The sequence below is a fragment of the Drosophila miranda genome, assembly GCF_003369915.1.
Source record: "Drosophila miranda strain MSH22 chromosome Y unlocalized genomic scaffold, D.miranda_PacBio2.1 Contig_Y7_pilon, whole genome shotgun sequence".
Taxonomy (NCBI): domain Eukaryota; kingdom Metazoa; phylum Arthropoda; class Insecta; order Diptera; family Drosophilidae; genus Drosophila; species Drosophila miranda.
Window position 1 is genome coordinate 311,302 of NW_022881652.1, and position 12,943 is coordinate 324,244.

At 52.6% G+C, this 12,943-nt stretch overlaps 1 protein-coding gene across 1 annotated transcript; it reads right to left on the reverse strand.

Moving 5' to 3' along the window:
- Window positions 1-2,128: 2,128 nt before the first annotated feature.
- LOC117195174 (protein tantalus-like) lies at window positions 2,129-2,912 on the reverse strand. The gene is made up of 2 exons (XM_033399809.1): window positions 2,821-2,912; window positions 2,129-2,751 (listed from the first exon to the last, which is right to left on the reverse strand). The coding sequence occupies exons 1-2, from the start codon at window positions 2,855-2,857 to the stop codon at window positions 2,153-2,155; spliced, it is 636 nt and encodes a 211-aa protein (XP_033255700.1). The 5' UTR covers window positions 2,858-2,912; the 3' UTR covers window positions 2,129-2,152.
- Between the last annotated feature and the right edge of the window lie 10,031 nt (window positions 2,913-12,943).

A 12,943-nucleotide genomic window follows, 5' to 3' on the forward strand; every position in this document is an offset into this window, starting at 1 on the left:
TTTAGTTGGGCGGCAAACAAGTTAAGGGGCTCGTTAGTCGCCCGACGTGTCACACCGCTTCATCTGCCTCGTCGATCATCTGTAACTGTATCTGTATCTGTACAAAGGAGCCTAGAATTTCTTAGATCTGTGTTCTTCTACCATCCTCTACATGGATTGGTTCCACATTAATCCTAAAGATGCACAAATTTTATAGCTTGAACAAAAAAAAAAAAACACATACAATAATCGCATATCACATATTATGTTTTGTGTGGAGAGGGGGAGGGTTCCAAAGTATTTACACGGTCCAATGTTTGCACGGGTAATATAATGGAGATTCTCTTGGTAAAGATTTTATTCGTAATTTATTCGCCCAACTATCGAGAAAGACTCGCGTGTGCCGTACGATACGATCCATTACGATACGATATCGTCTGTATATATATGTATGTATATTGATGTGTGCATATGTATGTACAATCCGAAGAGAGGATTATTCTTGTTTTGTTCTCTTTCCTAGATGATAATATCGTATCAGTGGTTCTGGAAGCGGGTGCTTAAACCTACGACGAAAGCTATAATCCAGTGGATGGGTCGGAATAGGTGTCCTGTTCCTCCGCTCAGACATAGACCTCTCCTGTCTTGGCCTCGGGACTGTGTTTGGCGAGGGTTGAGGTAGCACTCGTGGCCGTTGCCGTTGCCGTGGCGCCGCTCTGGGGCAGGGCGATCGTGCCACCGGATGAAGAGTTGTCCACTGTATCCACTGTGGGGGCTCCTGCCGAACGCACCGAGGAGCGCACTGTGGGGTCCTGCAGGTTGAAGCTCAGACTGAAGCTGTTGTTCCGCGAAATGTTGCCGTTGCCGCTGCCGTTCAGGGGCTTCACGGACAGGAGGGCCGTGGTGGTGATGCCGCCGCCGCCGCCTGCACCCGGCCCCACGGTCATGCCGTTGCTGGAGCCACTGTTGCTGTAGCCGTCCTGCTCCTGGGCCAGGTCCACGATGGACAGGGACGAGGGGAAGCGCTGAATGGAGAGCGAGACGGGGATCGTGGTGATGACGTCATTGGGCTCGTAGCCACTGGCCGTTGTCGTGATGGTCGGCAGCTGGGCGTTCGCAGCGATGGGAAGGATGCTCAGGGTCCCCGTGGGAATGGTGTACCCGCCGCCGCTGCTGTGGCCATCGCCCGGTACTCACTGCTGTGAACTCGCTGTAAATGATGACCACTGCGGGCAGGGTCAACGCCTTGACGCAGCACATGAGGAACCCAAAGAAGAGCCACGCGATCTCCCCGCAGGTGGAGAAGCGAAAGAGCTGCAGGAAGCCGATCGGCTGTGTGGGCTCCAGTCCTGCGGCCACCGGCGCCTCATCCAGGGACTTGCCATCGGTTGTCGTCGTGCCAGAAGCCTCGTCCATCTATCGGTACGACGAAGGACGGAGGAATAGTGTTACTCAAGCCAAGACCCGCGATTTATTCACAGACACGGACAGAGACAGACGGCACGTAAAGGTTAATTTAATTACTGCCACACTCTCAGAGGCATGTATCTGTATCTGTGGCTGTGGCAAGGGTACAGCAGCTACTTTGTATCTTTTGCCATAGTTCTCTCTCATTGACCCGCGGGGTTAACGAGTAATAGAATCTACCGTTTATTATTGGACATTCCAACGCCAATTTGGAGCGATTCGATTCGATTCCCTTTCAGAGGCCCGTACAGAAATCTGTATGGCGCCATTCGCCCCTGCCCCCTCTCCTTGTCGTGGGATGGATGATCACCTTTTAATTGATTTTCAACACTTTGATCCTTCAGATACTGTATCTATGCACTGATTTCTGCAGAAGATCCGTTACTGCTCACTCGGACCGCCCAAGCGCGACTGCTGGAACACCGTCCGCGGAGCCACCCATTTATGTTGATTCCCCGATGTGGATGCTGGACAGAGTACTCGGGCTTGGGCATGAGTACTCGTGAGTGTATCGTATCAATCGCTCGCTTTGGGGTTCACAATTCTAATTGATCTCCGCTTTCCGCTCTTGGGGTAGGTTCCGCCGAAAGAGGCGCTTCAATTTACAATGAGAGCAAAAGAGACATTCTGTAGAGGGTTTTTCTTTTCTTTGCTTTTCTTTTCTTTATTCTTTTTCTTTCATTTGGAGGGTGGAAGGTGCAACAATCTAAAACGGAGGCAGACTCTTGAGCCTCCTGCTGGTGCGCAGCACGAATGGTGCCGGCTGATTTGTACCGGCATTTCCTCCAGCGGGAACGACTTCGGGAGCAGCTACGGGAGCGACTGCGGGAGCGACTCCGACCGACTCGCCTTCATCGTCCGAGCCCCCGAGCATTACGCTGTCCAAAGTAGTGCGGGACGCCCGCAGTGTCATCATGTGCCGGGTGCTGCGTTCGCCCAAGGTGTTGCGCACCTTCAGGCAGCTCTTCTGCGACAGGGTTCTTTTTTTTTCGCCCGTACCCAGGGCGAGGACGCGGCGCTGGCACTCGCCGAATGCCACGGCATGGCTGCTGGTGGGCCCGTCGTCCTCATTGCCGGGCCGTTCAAAAATCGTCTCGAGACCGGTGGGCCTCGACTTTGCGATGGTCTGCGATGGCGCCTGAGAACCGGTGGTCGGCGTCAGGCTGGGCTTCTTGGCCAGGCGGCTGGGACTAAGACTGGGCCTGGCGGCGCTCTGGCTCTTGCTCTTGCAGGCGCGCGGCGTCATTTGGCGCCGAACCATAGTCGCGGTTGCCACAGATCCTGTATCCCCCGGTATACTCCCGGCTGAAATGAGACGAAATGAGAAATGAGTTACGACTGTCCGATGGCCGCAGAACCGAGTACTTCCTTTACCTTTAGCTTTGCCTTCAAGTTTTTCCTTTGCAGGCATTTCTCGTATCTTTTTCCGGCTTTTCCGTCTCCTGGGTAAACCTTTCGACTTCTCAAACGAGGGAAAAAGAGAGAGACACAAAATATGCGGCACTAAACCTCGAACACGTCTCGACTCCACAACGTTCACGACACGACTTTTCCTTTGGACAGAGACCCAGACTCGAGACCAATCCACGATCGGGGCAAAAGGCTCCAAAAGTACGAATTGTCAAGAGGGGGGAGGGGGGACTCGTCAAGTGTGTGTAATAGTGTGTCAAGTGTGTGTGTGTGTGTGTGTGGTGTGAGTCAAGAATGTAAAGTGGGTCCACGCTCAAAAGTATGCTGTCTCTTCCCTTTGTAGTTCCCCCTAACTTAAAAATTTGATTTGCAATCCCCTGTGAGTTCGTCAACTTGATGTTTTGTTGGCTGTAATGCGGTGTGTGGTCTTCAGTCCCCTCTACTACCCTTGCCGCCTGCTGAGGGCAGACGACTAGGAATGTATCATGTACATGTGGGCGGGCAGTTTATAGGGGGCGTAATTGTTTTATGCGAAGACTAGCATTTTTGGCTCAATTTAGGCCGTAGTGGTGGTGGTATGGCGGCAACTGATGCTGATTTGAAAGTCGATTTGAAACCGATAATCAATTGTCAGCACCGTTGCCGCCGAAGATTTTTATCACAGATTGTAATAATTTTGTAGTGGGGTGTCGTAGAACCGCACTAATTACGAAAATAACAATGGGGGGGGGGGGGGAAGAAGAGGTTAAAGAAATGAGATCGAAAATTCAGAAAATGCAGTGTTGCAACACGTAGTCAATTAAAGAATAGATAAAGAGAAAAGGTAAACAATGCAGGTGCTTTGCGTGGAAAATAAAAAAAAGAGAGACAAGCACTTGCAGAAATAACAATACAGATAAGTAGTAGACTGGAGTGAAGACGACGGAAAAACAGGTAATAAAAGAGATACTACACTGGAACAAAGACGAGACAAAACAGGTACAATTGATTTACGTTAACAATATTACAATAAACATAACAATTTAAAATAATGTCTATATCTTTTTTTTTCTATAATTACAGGGAAGACAAGAAACAGCGGAGCATCGGCCGGCATAGCAAAACACAATGCTTGTAAAGACATTGCGTTGCATACCGGCCGACCCCGTCGTCCCCCCTGGTCGTCGAAATTGGCGTCATCCGAAGTCGTCAGAAGTAGGTGCAATTAGCACCTCGTCGTCGTCGTTGTGGCTGTGGCTGCCCTCTTGGAGAACCAGTGGCACTGGTCCGGCCACCAGCTGGGAGCCAGGAGTAGACGGCACACATATTACTGTGGCGACACGGGTCCGGCCGCCAAAGTGAAATGGATGTGAGTGTGTGTGTGCGTCGGCAATTGTGGCCCTAATGTAGAGCGAGTGGCACTGGTCCGGCCACCAGCTGGGAGCCAGGAGTAGATGGCACACATTTTACTGTGGCGACACGGGTCCGGCCGCCAAAGTGAAATGGATGTGAGTGTGTGTGTGCGTCGGCAATTGTGGCCCTAATGTAGAGCGAGTGGCACTGGTCCGGCCACCAGCTGTGGGCAATGGCGGACAACGACACACCTACTCGAACGGCACAGGTCCGGCCGCCCAAGTGTAATGGATGTTTGTGTGTGTGTGTGTATTTCCATTCCAGGTACACATGGCACTCTGAATGCCACGGCACCTGGTTCCAGCAACCAGTTGAGGGCAATGGCGGACATGACACACCTACTCGATCGGCACAGGTCCGGCCGCCCAAGTGTAATGGATGTTTGTGTGTGTGCGTCTGTGTAGCGGAGAGTATTGTCGGTGTCATTTTAATCGTAATTGCAGCTGATTAATTTCTTGCTTTTCCTTTGCAGCTCCTTTGGTACTCTGAATGCCGTTGGCACTGGATCCGGCCACCAACTAAGGACGATGGCGGACACGACACACCTACTCGAACGGCACAGGTCCGGCCGCCCAAGTGTAATGGGTGTTTGTGTGTGTGTGTGTATTTCCATTGCAGGTACACATGGCACTCTGAATGCTTTGATGGCGGCAGCGTCCGTTGTTCATTTTTGTTGTGGCATGCGAGTGATATGCATTTGTCATTTAATCCAATGCAGTGGCAGAGATGTGTCCAATTAGTACACAGCGTTCCAGGATATCTGGTTGTCAAGATGGTACCTCATGTTGCGGGCGTAGGCCTTAATGTCATCCATGGAGTCGTCATCTTTCCACATCTCATCGTCATCATTTTCTTCATCCATTTCAGGATCCGTCTCTGGAATGGCGGCTGGCGTTGGCCCTAACGGTTTTTGTGGTGGCTGTGATCGTGGTGGTTTCTTTGACCGCCTGGCTGCTGGAGCTGGGGCAACCACTGTTGCTGCAACTGCTGGAGTTGCCGTCACTGCCTGGGATTGGATGAGCGAGGTGAGTAGTGACATCGTCACTTCCAGCCTCTTTTCCAATCGCGTCATCCTCTGCGTATTCTCCAACAGTGCCTGGCTGCAGGATCCTTCGAAAGATTGGCGTTTCGGCTGCATCTTCTGCCGGGAGCGGTTGTTGGCAAACTGCTGCTGCTGCTGCTGTCACTGTTGTTGTTCGCGCTGCGGCTGCTGTTGCAGCTGCTGTAGCTGCTGCTGTTGTGGTGCCTGGGAACGGCTCAATGGCTGCTCTGGACGTCGTCGCCCAGTGCGTGGGCCAGAGGCAGCAGGCGTCTGTTTTTTTGTCTGAATTGGCTGCTGCTGCTTCTGCTTCTGCTGATGTTGTTGTCCTCTTCGTCGCCCAGAAGAGGAGACATTGAGTGGCGTCCATGCTGCCTGCTGCTGCTGCTGTCCGCGCCAGGGATTGGCTGGCGTTTGAGCTGGCTGTTGCTGCTGCTGCTGTCGGCGCCCTGGATGTGCTGGTGTTGTTTTTGCTGGTGGCTGCTGCTCTGGCAATGGCTGCAGAAGCGAGCTGCGCTTGCGACGCAAACTCCTGCATGGCCACTCGGTGCGACAGAAGGCGGCCCCTTGCTGCCTTGAATGCCGGACATCCCTTGTAGGCGCTGATGTGGGCGCCCTGGCAATTGGCGCATTTAGGGGCGTCTGCCCTTGGCTTGGCACATGCCGTGGACGCGTGGGCACCCGCACACTTCATACAGACGAATGAGCGCCTGCAGTAGGTGCGGGTGTGCCCAAAAGCCTGACATCTGTGGCACTGGGCTGGGTCCATCGGCTTGGCCTGCCTCTCAACGATCACCAACTGGTTGCCCAGCTGGGTTAATTGGAGGACATCGTGGTGGCTTTCATCCGGCTTGGGGGCTATCTCCAACTCGAACTGGTCGAGTGGCTGTCCATCGGATCTCGCTTTGAAGGCTCTAATAAATTTAACTGAATAGCCCAGTTCGGCCATCTGATTTGTTATTAGTTGGGTGCTTGTGGAGTGGTGGAGATCTCGCACGACGATCCGTAGCCCACGGTCACTCTTGTGCTAGTGTGTGTAGTGGCCAGTCATCGCCTCGTTGCCGCCGCCATCGCCCAGGATTGCCATGATGGCATCCCTGGTAGCCATGTCGCGGGCCTGGATACGGACACCATTGCGGCTGATGAGCTTGGTGTGATAGCTACTGTTGCCCACCCTCGGGTCATTCTGCAGCTTGTCCAGAATGGGCATAATGTCGGGGACAGCTGGCAGAATGATGGGGGGGGGGAATAATTGTCGTTGGTTGGTGCTGTCGCTGCAGCATCCGAATTTGTCTGGCATTGGGCATACTCAGGGAGGGCAGCTGGAGCAGCCCAACGCCGCCGCCGCTGCTGCTGCTGTGGGTTCCTGTGCCGCAACTACTAGTTGCATTTGCAGGTGAGTGAGGTAGAGCTAGTGGAGCATTGGCAGTGGCAGGGGCAGGGGCAGGGGCGGGGGCGGGGGCAGGGGCATTTTGTGTTATTGGCGGTTTTGCTGGTTTGATTGTTGGTGATGATGGGGATGGTTTTGAATTTGGGGGATATGGGATTTGCTTGCCTGTTGGTTGGTACTTTCCCGGAGTCGTCGTTTGGCCGATGCATGATTGGCATCCAAATTGTCGTCGTCATCGTCGTCATCAAACTCAACAACCATGACATCACTGTCATCGGTATTGGCTGTTTGTTGCCGTTGGCTGATGTTGTTGTTTTTGATGTTGATGTGATTGCTGCTGCTGATGTTCCTCTGTCGGCGGTGGTGGGGGGGGTCCGCCTGTTAACATTGCTGTTAACAGGCATCGTCGTCTGGCTGCCGACGTAATTGTAGTTGTCGTTTTTGTGTTTGATGTCGCTGTTTGTGTGCTGATGTATGTCATCATTGTATTTGTGGTTGTGGTTGTGGTATTGGCTGTGTGCATTGCATTTGGAACCGCTGCTGTGGCCGATCGAGCGGGGTTTGTGCCATGGCTGCGGTTCGAGTTCGAACTCTCTCCCGAACGGGCACTCGAACACGAATCTTTTGTTGGCTGCTGTTCGTGCAGAGGCTGCTCGAGTGCCCTCTCGTACTGTCGCTGGTACGAGGTCGTTACCCGCTCTCTTTGCGCCTTCTCTCGCTTCTTGCTGTTTCCGGCTCTCTCCACACCATGCATCGGCATACGGTGCATCGATACGTGTCTGTGTGTGTTGGAGTGTGGGAAGCGGAATTATTGGCGCGCTTGGTACCGCTTGGCTTGGCTTGGCTTGACATTGCGGTGCTTTGGCTGACGCCGCTGCCGCTGCGGACGCCGCCAATGCCTCAAGCCGGCGACTACCGCTGCTGCTGCTGATGGTCTGCTGCTGCTGCTGCTGCTGCTGCTGCTGCTGGCGTTCCTGGGTATGGACCGCCTCCACCCAGTCGCCGATCTGGAACTGCTCCTGGCTGGTGAGATTGGGAATGGCCGCCCAGCTGTTGGGGCAGGGCAGGTCGGGGTCGGGGATGGGGCTTGTGACCGGAGTGGCCGTGATGGTGGTGTCGGCATGGTATGTGGTCCTCACATACCCGGTAATGGTGGCTGGAGCCGGTCCAGGAATTGGAGGAAGTGCCTCCAACCAGGTGGCGGAGTCGGTGGATTGGCGTCTCAGTATCGCTGCGTTTGCCACGGTGCCGGTGCGCTGTCGGCGCTGTCGGAGCTGGCAGTGGAAATGGCTGATTTGGGGCGATCCCTGGCTGTGACGCCGTGTGGTCCTCGTCGTCGTCGTCCTCTTCTGGCAGTGGATCCGCGTGGCATAGCTGCGCTGGATTGGCTTTGGTTGGATGGGAAAATGGAAAAAGAGAGACACAAAATATTCGGCACTTTGACGGAGGGACTAAACTAAACCTCGAACACGTCTCGACTCCACAACGTTCACGACACGACTTTTCCTTTGGACAGAGACCCAGACTCGAGACCAATCCACGATCGGGGCAAAAGGCTCCAAAAGTACGAATTGTCAAGATGGTGGAGGGGGGACTCGTCAAGTGTGTGTAATAGTGTGTCAAGTGTGTGTGTGTGTGTGTGTGTGGTGTGAGTCAAGAAAGTAAAGTGGGGCCACGCTCGAAAGTATGCTGTCTCTTCTTTGTAATTCTCCCTAACTTAAAATTTGATTTGCAATCCCCTGTGAGTTCGTCAACTTGATGTTTTGTTGGCTGTAATGCGATGTGTGGTCTTCAGTCCCCTCTACTACCCTTGCCGCCTGCTGAGGGCAGACGACTAGGAATGTAGCATGTACATGTGGGCGGGCAGTTTATAGGGGGCGTAATTGTTTTATGCGAAGACTAGCATTTTTGGCTCAATTTAGGCCGTAGTGATGGTGGTGTGGCGGCAACTGATGCTGATTTGAAAGTCGATTTGAAACCGATAATCAATTGTCAGCACCGTTGCCGCCGAAGATTTTTATCACAGATTGTAATATTTTTGTAGTGGGGTGTCGGAGAACCGCACTAATTACGAAAATAACAATGGGGGGGGGGGGAAGAAGGGGTTAAAGAAATAAGATCGAAAATTCAGAAAGTGCAGTGTTGCAACACGTAGTCAATTGAGGAATAGATAAAGAGAAAAAGGTAAACAATGCAGGTGCTTTGCGTGGAAAATAAGAGGAAATACACTAAAATAAACGAGGGGGAACGTTGTGAGTTGCTGCGTGCACCGCAACTCTACAGTTATACCCGATACTAAGTCAGTATGGCTCTCCTGCGGCAGACGCCGCTAATATTGAACCACACGACAAAGAGTGCGTGCGAGAGAGACAGAAAATCAGTCTGAGCGTGACGTCGGGCGCTGCGTAGCCAGTGCAAATTGATTTCTTGCTTTTGGCTACAAAAATGATCCGATCTGATCCAGATTCAGCAATCTGATAGATATAGTCATTATCTATGATTCTGCGTTTTTAGTTTTCTCGAATGTGCAATATTGTGGATGCAACAGATGTTCGTTCTTTGTGAGGGCGGAAGGGGGTGGGGCGAAATTCTGAGATATACGTTTTATAGTGAGATCTAACAGAAGTGCGGATACCAAATTTGGTTACTCTAGCCTTAATAGTCTCTGAGATTTGTGGATGCCCCAGATTTTCGTCCTTTGCGGGGGCGGAAGGGGGTGTGGCGAAATTTGGACACGAAACGGTCAAGATCAGATATCACAGGAGTGTGGATACCAAATTTGGTTGCTCTGGCTCTTATAGGTTTTGAGATCCTTGAACTCATATTTTGCAATTGGCAAAGCCGACCATGAAACCTGTGTGTTAGAGAGAGACAGAGCGAGAAAGAATGAAATTGTTTTCTTGATTCTGGCTATAATATTTATACGATCTGGTTGAGATTTCACACTCTAGAACATATAGTCATCCTCTACGATTCTGCATTTTTGGTTTTATCGTATCTTTAAAAATGTGGATGCCACAGATTTTCGTCCTTTGTGGGGGCGGAAGTGGGCGGGGCAAAGTTTTGAAATATTTTTGTAGCAGTGACATATCACAGATGTCCGGATCCAAAACATCGTTGCTCTAGCTCTTATAGTCTTTGAGCACTAGGCGCTGAAGGGGACGGACGGACGGACGGACGGACGGACGGACGGACGGACGGACGGACAGACGGACAGACAGACAGGGCTCAATCGACTCGGCTATTGATGCTGATCAAGAATATATATACTTTATGGGGTCAGAAACGATTCCTTCTGGACGTTACACACATCCACTTTTACCACAAATCTAATATACCCCAATACTCATTTTGAGTATCGGGTATAGAAAGAGACAAGCACTTGCAGAAATAACAATACAGATAAGTAGTAGACTGGAGTGAAGACGACGGAAAAACAGGTAATAAAAGAGATACTACACTGGAACAAAGACGAGACAAAACAGGTACAATTGATTTACGTTTACAATATTACAATAAACATAACAATTTAAAATAATGTCTATATCTTTTTTTTCTATAATTACAGGGAAGACAAGAAACAGCGGAGCATCGGCCGGCATAGCAAAACACAATGCTTGTAAAGACATTGCGTTGCATACCGGCCGACCCCGTCGTCCCCCCTGGTCGTCGAAATTGGCGTCATCCGAAGTCGTCAGAAGTAGGTGCAATTAGCACCTCGTCGTCGTCGTTGTGGCTGTGGCTGCCCTCTTGGAGAACCAGTGGCACTGGTCCGGCCACCAGCTGGGAGCCAGGAGTAGACGGCACACATATTACTGTGGCGACACGGGTCCGGCCGCCAAAGTGAAATGGATGTGAGTGTGTGTGTGCGTCGGCAATTGTGGCCCTAATGTAGAGCGAGTGGCACTGGTCCGGCCACCAGCTGGGAGCCAGGAGTAGATGGCACACATTTTACTGTGGCGACACGGGTCCGGCCGCCAAAGTGAAATGGATGTGAGTGTGTGTGTGCGTCGGCAATTGTGGCCCTAATGTAGAGCGAGTGGCACTGGTCCGGCCACCAGCTGTGGGCAATGGCGGACAACGACACACCTACTCGAACGGCACAGGTCCGGCCGCCCAAGTGTAATGGAATTTTGTGTGTGTTTTTTTTTTTTTTTTTTTTTTTTTTTTATTGGGAAAACAATTTATATTTATAAAATAACAATTATGGCTGGGAAGCGGGGGGGGGGGGGGGGGGGGGGGGGGGGGGGGGGGGGGGGGGGGGGGTCGGTGAGGGTGTCCACACTCACTTCTGCAAGCGTCTCCCCTAGCCTCGTTCGTTCTTGCGAGAAGCGGGGGCATACAAAGAAGACGTGCTCTGCATCCTCGTCGACTCCAGGCCCGCAGCAGCTGCAATACGGGTCGTCAGCATGCCTAAAGCGATGCAGGTACTGCTTGAAGCAGCCATGCCCCAGGCCCAGTCAGCAGTTGGCCCAAATAATGGTCCATTTGGCCGTGCCTTCTTCGCAGCCATGGGCTAAGCTGGGGAAGGAGACGTCTGGTCCACCTCCCTTTTGCCGCTTGGTCCCAGCGCCGTTGCCACTGGGCTATAGTGCGCTCTCGCCGCTCGCTGGCTACCTCCACTCCGCTCTGCCGCTCAGCTGCCAGGAGATCCAGTGGGACCATGCCTGCCACAATAAGTGCGGCGTCTTCAGACACCGTCCGGAAGCAGCATGTAACCCTCAGGGCACAGCGTCGGTATGCGCTTCTGCAGTCTCTGCTGTATGTGGAAACCATCATTGCTGGTGCCCACACTGCTGATCCATATAAGATTATGGAGGTGACCACCCCAGCGATGAGCTGCCTGCTACGCTGCCGTGGTCCCCCTGTATTGGCCATCATCCTGCTTATGGCCGCCGTTGCTGCAGTCGCTTTTGCGCTGGCGTATTCCAGGTGGGCCTTGAAGTTCAGCCTCTGGTCCATCATTACCCCTAGGTACTTTAGCGCAGGCTTGGTCCTGATGATCGTGCTACCGACTCTCACGCATGCCTGCTCGACCTTTTTTCTGCTGCTCATTAGCACAGCCTCCGTCTTCTTCTCCGCCAATGCTAGCCCGTTGGCTGCGAGCCAGGCAACTATCATCCCGACTGCTACGTTGGTTTTCTCCTCTACGTCTCTTACGTGTTTCGACACTGTCACCAGTGCTATGTCGTCGGCGAAGCCCACCAGGGTGCACCCTTCCGGTAATGTAAGCCGCAGGATATCGTCATAAATCACGTTCCACAGTATCGGCCCTAGGACCGAGCCCTGTGGGACGCCTCCGGTGATTTGGTGATGTTCTGCTCCTTCTTCCGTGTCGTAGATCAGGACGCGGTCCGTGAAATAGCTTCGCAGAGTCCGTGTGATTTGCTCAGATATACCCCTCCTGGTCAGGGCCTCTAGGATGCTCTTCCAGCTGGCAGAGTTGAAGGCGTTTCGTACGTCTAGTGTACATACTAGACAGTACTTTTTGTCGCCTCCAGCCCATCGCGTTCCTGCCATGGCTTCCCTGCCAAGGTTTGTCACCATCTCGATGGCGTCAGTGGTGCTCCTCTGCTTGCGGAACCCGAATTGGAGGTCGGAAAGTCCGCGACGCTCAGCCAGTTCCGCCTCCAGTTGGTTACATACCATCCTCTCGAAAATCTTGCCCATGGTATCCAGCATGCACAGCGGCCGGTATGACGATGGGTCGTTGAGCTCTTTGCCTGGCTTGGGTATCAGAACCAGCCTTTGCCGTTTCCATGCTCGTGGGACTGTCCGCTCCGCTAGGCACTGGGTGTACATTGTGGCGAATGCTTCCGGATGGGCTCTAGTTATGTATTTTAGTGCTGCATTAGGGACTCCATCTGGACCTGCCGCTTTCCCGATCTTCAGCTTACCCGTGGCCTCCAGTACTTCTCTGGCAGTGATGATGGTGGTGGTGTCCCTCAGGCTAGCTCCTTCTACCCTAGCTTCCTCTTGTAAGGGTGGTTGTCTAGGGAATAGGGTGCCGACTATCTCTCTCATATGCACCGGATCCTTGGGCATAGGCTGTCTGTTTAATCTCCCCATGACTAGTTTGTATGCTCCACCAAAAGTTTCCGCATCGGCCGCATCGCAGAGCTCCTTGAAGCATTTGAGTTTGCTGCTTCTGATGGCCTCCTTCAGCTCTTTTCTTTTGGCCTTGAATGCCGCGCCATTTCTGCCAAATTGGGCGGAGCCTCTTGCTCGCTGGTAGGCACGCCGAGCTGCGCAGCACTCCCTCCTGG

What these genes read in the sequence shown, in the direction of transcription:
- LOC117195174 (XM_033399809.1), bottom strand. Translation starts at nt 2,857, where the DNA reads ATGCCTGCAAAGGAAAAACTTGAAGGCAAAGCTAAAG. An exon ending in ACTTGAAGGCAAAGCTAAAG is followed by an intron (nt 2,752 to 2,820) that starts GTAAAGGAAGTA and finishes GTCTCATTTCAG; the next exon opens with CCGGGAGTATACCGGGGGAT.